General features: G+C 32.7%; 1 protein-coding gene across 1 annotated transcript; it reads right to left on the bottom strand.

Annotated features, from left to right (window-relative positions):
- Positions 1-4949: 4949 nt before the first annotated feature.
- Positions 4950-5640, bottom strand: LOC115977899 (auxin-induced protein 6B-like). Its single transcript, XM_031099930.1, has one exon. The coding sequence runs from the start codon at positions 5535-5537 to the stop codon at positions 5073-5075; it is 465 nt and encodes a 154-aa protein (XP_030955790.1). The 5' UTR covers positions 5538-5640; the 3' UTR covers positions 4950-5072.
- Positions 5641-6469: the final 829 nt, after the last annotated feature.

Raw genomic sequence — 6469 nt, 5'->3', positions numbered from 1 at the left:
GTAAATTCAAAACAGTGTCATTTCTGTCAAATACTGCAAATCAATTTCAAATAGATTCATTTCAAACCTTGCTCAAATTTGCAGTTTGCAATAACAAGCTCAACACATTTCTAGAAAATTTTAGTGAAACTTCTCATATTGTAAATATTAATTGAATAATATTTATGTTTTGATATAATTTTTTTAAAATCTATTTTCTTGCTTTTTGAGATGCAAGATTACTACAAATTATGTTTTTGTGTTCAACTTTATGCCGCTAAGATTTCCTTTTCAATTGGTAATATCGTTATTTCTCACTTAATCTTTCTTGTGACATATTCTATCTTAAATAACATTTTATCAATTTTAATTTGGATAACTTCTTTTTTGCAAATGCAAATGTAAGATATTTTGTTAGTTAAATAATGATTTTTTTTGAGATATTCATTGCCTCTCTTGGCACTATTGGACTTCAGGTATTAAATAATGATTTTTTCCGAAAAACTATTAGTTTTAATTTTAATTTTGATAGAGTAAGAAAAGAATAGTAAATTTGTTGAGAGATTGATGACTTTTACTCTGGTAATAGACTACACAACATTAAAAAATAATATAATATTTTAAAAAATAATTTGTATTCATTATATCTTTGGGCCTTGTTTAAAAATTTAACATTATAGGACCAATAGACAAGACATTTATTGGCCAATAGAAAAGGCCAAGGCATTTTATTGGCCATTAGAAGATGTCTCTTTTTTTGGGGTCTTAAGCCATTGCCTAAATGGCCTAATGGTTGAGCCACCCCTGTGTCCAAGTACAATCCTTAATATGCAAAGCACTGCTTATTGTATGATTAGTATATGGTTTAGCCTATTATAAATACCCTACATGATAAGGGTTAGAATTTTCTTACAAGTAACAATTGAGGGTTGGTTGGCTACAAGAATAATTGGGAAAAATATGAAATGATTTTTCCTAAGCAAACTCGCTTGACTAAGTTTTAGGAGAATTTCAAGCGAACTGTTATCTGTAATTAAAATTCAAATTGTGATTGTCTCGCCTGTAATCTCACGTAGTAAACTGAATCTCGCTCAACCAACATTCTCGTTGTAGCACTTTGAACTCTTTCTTCTAAACTTAAACCTCAGTGACTTGATGCAATTACAATTAAATGAAAATTCAATTCATGAAAATATGCATTTACAACTTAAAATTTTTTACATTTTTTTTGGGGGGGGGGGGGGGGGGGGAGGGGGTTGAAAGTGATGGTATATTAGCTAAACAAAAATACAAATAAAACTATTACATATGTTGGTTGCCTTCTCAAAAGCAAGCAAATTTTCAATCATAAGCAATGGGTTATTAAAAAACACAAAATAAATGCTCTAGTTAAGTTCAGTACGTCAGCATACTAGTTTACTTCTCTATAGATATACTCAATTCAAATCATAATAAATGTATTCATTGGGTTGCTGTAATTATTGAGCAGTAAGTTTCAACAACACAAAATATCCAAACATGTACGTTACACATAGGGTCTGTTTGGATTGAACTTATTGTTGTTGAAACTGAAAACTGAAAACACGGTAGCAAAATAATTTTTAAATGTGTGAATAATGTCGTGGAACCCATAAACAGCATGTGAACAGTACATAAACAGTGTTTTGTGTCTCTTACACAGTAAAATCATGTGATTTTACTGTTCATGTACAAGGAAAAAAAAAGAAAAAAAAGCTTGAAAAGGAAAAAAAAAAGAAAAAAAAGCTTGAAAACTCAGAACTTTCAACCCACCCCAAACGCTCACATAATATCATCACCTCAACACCCCCCCCCGGGGGGTGTCTTTTCCTTCCACTTTAACGAGTTAATTTGTCGCAAAGCCATTTGTTATGAGTCGTGTTCCATTTATCAAATTGTCCAATTCAATAGAAAGCAAAATCCTGCCTAATCTGATCCCCATTCAATTGTGGTTAGACCCACCAAGGTCATTGAATACCAATTGTCTTTCTTTCTTAACCTTACACTCATTTTTCCTCTACTGAATACACTTCAAAAGAAAGTGACAATTCTGCACTGCCACTGGTTCTACTACTTACAGAATGATTCTTCAACCCTACTCACCTTTCAAGATTTCATTACTTGGACTCAGAAGCATGGTTTTAAAGTTTTGATTTTGACGCCCATTTTCTAAAACTGTCGGGAATTTAAAGTCAAATTTTCACATGGCATTCTGCGAAGGTACAAAGCTTGTCACTTTCAACAAAGATTGTCTCTGTACGCGGTGGATCGCTACAGTATCAAATTGTGTTTAGATACTACTTATTTGTTAAAAATTGAAAATTTATTGTTGAAAATATTGTAGTAAAATAATTTTTATAAGTGTAAACAATACTATAAGACCCAACCAAAAATGCAAACGCTGAATTACACGTTTCCAACGTGTAATCCAAACGCACACTCAAAATGTAATTCAACATGAACAATTTGGATGTGTAGTGCTACTCCATTGTATACTCGTTTATATCCATTATCCACTCTCACAATTATTCTATCCACTTATACTGACTGGTCAATTTATTTTAGGATTTTGCTAATGTGTGCCCTTAGGGCATACAATAATTAACCATTTTTGGAGAAAAATTTCTCGGAAATTGAAAAATTATTGACAGCTTTTTAAATTCCTGAGAAAATATTTTCAAAAATTGATGGCTTAATGTGTGCCCCTAGGGCACACACATTAACCGAACCCTTTATTTTATAGAAAATGTTAACAGGTATCGTTGAGGATGATTTATTGTGAGATCTAATTAATAATAAATTGGTATAAATTGATGTGGTCACTAAAAATAGTATTGAAGTAACAAGTAAAATTAAAAAATATAAAGTTTGTCAAAAATCTGACATAATGTAAAATAATTTGACATAAACTTATTTTATTAGACATTGAAATATTTTGAGTTTTGATGAACAATAATTTACTGAAATCTTTTTTTTAGGGGAAAATTAAGCGAAAGTTGATAAATCCATGATCCGTTTGGATTAATTAGATAGGAGAAAAAATAGAATTGAATTGACTGAAAATTATCGAAAAACACAAGCCCACTTGCTGGTGTTATAGCCCATTGAAAACAAAAGGCAGAGTCAAAGGTCAAATAAAACAGGCAAATATAATGATTTGATATTTTGATTTAAAATTATAGAACAGCATTATGGGCTATAATTCATAGTGCTCTAGGAAAAAAAATACACCTGTTTTTGGGTCCTAAAATATAGATATCAAACTAAGAAATGCAAGGTTCATGATCAAGTCAAAGGTCCATAATTTGGGTGGGGTATGGTTGGCCAATCATCTTGACTTCCTCTCCTCTATGGCCCATCCAAAAGTTATTGCTACTGGCTTAATCATAATCACGAACACCTTGGAAGATCACTGCAACTAAGCTCATAACTATTATTCGAGTTTACAGATCAGTCTCTTAAGAACAATTTTCATATCCCCTTTCTCACGGGTCAATGGCCGTTTTGATCCACTGGCACTTTGTTTAAAAAAAATCAAAATCAAAATTTAATCCTTTCATCTATCTATTCACTTGCGAAAAACAAGTTAATAGGAGGAATTGCATTTTAAATTATATAGTTTGAATATATAACAAAGAAATTCTTATGGTTTTAAAATAACAAATTAAACTCAAGATATAACAAAGGTTTGAAGTTTCAAACCTTTGAATTTAAGTTGTTATACACTCCTAAACTATTGTCTAGTACTCTAGTCTATTACTCTGATTTATGAGATTAAGTAAATTAAATTAAATATTTAAAAAATAATTCGAGTTAAATCTTTTTCTTTGTAAGTATCGAATTATTTTAAAAATAAAAATAAATTTTACAGTGCAAGCTGCTTTATCCAGTGTACACAGTTCATGACTTGAAGCACATGCATTAGCCTTTTTTTGCGGACCATCCCAACCCCAACCATCCTTTTAATCGTGAGGGTCAAAATTCAAGTACGTCCTTTTTTTTTTTTTTTTCTTTTTCCATAACACAACACAGGCATTTGCAAATCAAAAAAAAAAAAAAAAAAAAAACACAGGCATTTGATCGTGTTATCAATTATTGGTCCGTCCAATCCAGTGGCATCCACTTCATATGAATTATATTTCAAATATCGAATCTTCTTATTTACACATTAAAAAAAAAAAAAAAAAAAAAACTTGTGATAAAAAAAGAATGGCACAAGTTTTATTAAAAAAAACAAAGGTTAAAGACAAAACATATCAGGTGAAAGAAACACAACAAATGGAAGAGGAAGGCTTGCTTTGCTTTCACGTGGGTTGGTGTCATTATAACTCCCACAACGGTTACCATGATTGAAATCTTCAACATAATTAAAAAAAAAAAAAAAAAACCAATACTCAATTAAAAAAACACAAAAAAAAAAAAAACGTACTGTTAATAATTTATTAAACTAATGATCGTGTTAGTTGTCAAAAAACAAAGTATTACCGAGATAATGGACAATCATCATGGCAGAATATTTTCTCTACAATTTTCCCATTAATCAATCAATAAATAACATGAATTTACAAAAGTGACCTCCCCCTCCCCACCAATCCACTAATCACTTTTTTTTTTTTTCTTTTTTCTTTTTCTCTCTTTGCTTGAAATTTCAAGTGCCTCCTCTTTCTCTCTCACATTGTTAATCGAGTAATCAATAAATCTTCTGGCCTCCACTCCGATCCGAACCCGGGACGACTCGGTGGATAACTCGCCCACCCATTTTGCCATCTCCGTAGCTTTCTCCGGAGCCAATTACAGTGTCATTAACTTTTTTACCCTTGCTCTCACAGCCCAATAGTAAAAAAGTAAAAATTCAATAAAAAGTAAAGAGTAAAAATCCCCAACTGGGTTAGTTAACTCGGCCGAGTCAGTTGCAATTCTTTTTGCAAGTATTATGCTCAGCTGGCTACTACTTTTTTTTTTTTTTTTCTTCCGTGGAGGCGAGCTAACTCGGACTGAGTCACACCCGGGTCAGAAACAAAGCGTTTTCCTTATTATTATATTTTTTTTTCAAATATAAATTTATCCGAAAAGCGTTACCAGATAGTTTTGTCGGCGATCCCATGAAGCAACGGTCGAGATTCAGGCCAGAAGTCAAGGTTGTTACGGATGCCCACGTGGCAGTACCTCTGAAAATCCTCGAGATTCACGAAGCGGGTCGGGTTGTTGCCGTTCTTACCCGACTCGGATCGCGAAATGAATCGGAGCACTTCCTCGAATAGCGACTCGTCGCACGGAATCGCCAGCGGGCCTTGGTTGTTGAACCCGTACTCCTCTTCGGCTTGGACCAGGAGCTTTTTGAAGATGGGGTGGTTCAGGTGCGTCGCGCGCACCACGAATCTCCTGCAACTGCTGCCCACGCAGACCGCCACGTGTCCCGCCGGCACATCCGACGGTATGCGATTGGCTGAAAGCCGTGCCTTGTTGCGCCACCGTCTCAGCATTTGGCGGAGCCTCACAATGTGGCGGATTTTGCTGCATTTTCCCAGTCCGGCTGACATTTTTTTTTTTTTTTTCCCCTGGAAAGTGACGGAAAAAGTGACTGAAGAGACTATTTGGTTTTGTTTTTTGTTTTTTGTTTTTTTTTTTTGTTTTTTGAAAATGAGAGAGAGTTTTGAGGGATTGAGATAGTGGGGAGAGAAGAGGGTTATATAAGGATGTGGTTTGGAAAGTGCCATTGGTTTTGGAGATAATTACAAGGTTAATGTCTGCTGTTTTCGTAGCAATTTTGAAGGACAGTGATATGCTGACCTAACCGTAGGTAGATTTATCATGTGATAACCTGTATATAATACTAGTGTATGCTTTTTGAAAAGTAGAATAGCAAAGATTTTGAAGGGTAAATTCCACTGATATAAAATGAGGTTTAAGTTAATATCAATTATGTCTCAATTCTTTTTTTTCTTTTTTTTTTTTAACAAGATATAAATTTTATTATAATTTAATTTAAGTGTATATGTATGTAAAGGTTGAAAACTTAAACTCCGACCCTTATCTCTCAGCTCACAAAAACTTTGAACTTGTGAAATGCCAATCAGGTTCAAGACTTTTTAAAACTAATAAATTTGGTCCATAAAACTAACTTAGTCTCTAAACACTATTAGGTCAATTAGTTATTTATTCTCAAATGTTTTGGGGACTAATTTGGCTTTAAAAATCAAATTGATTAATTTTGAAAAGTATTGGATATGATTGACATTAGCCCAATCCTCAGAGTGTGTTAATAGAATTTACTCATTTTAAAAACACCAAACAAAACAAATAAGAAGTTATTCAATGTCCCATGAAATAAAATAAATAAAGTTATTCTATCTTGTAATAAATAAATAAATAAAACATTCTCACACGAGAAGTGAGGTTGGTTTTTTCAACCGTTCTAATAAAAACAATAACAAAAAAAACAAAACAAGGAGTGGATTTTTATCATGATTCA

Source organism: Quercus lobata, chromosome 2 (assembly GCF_001633185.2).
Source record: "Quercus lobata isolate SW786 chromosome 2, ValleyOak3.0 Primary Assembly, whole genome shotgun sequence".
Lineage (NCBI taxonomy): Eukaryota > Viridiplantae > Streptophyta > Magnoliopsida > Fagales > Fagaceae > Quercus > Quercus lobata.
This window is presented reverse-complemented; position numbering and strand designations above follow the sequence as displayed.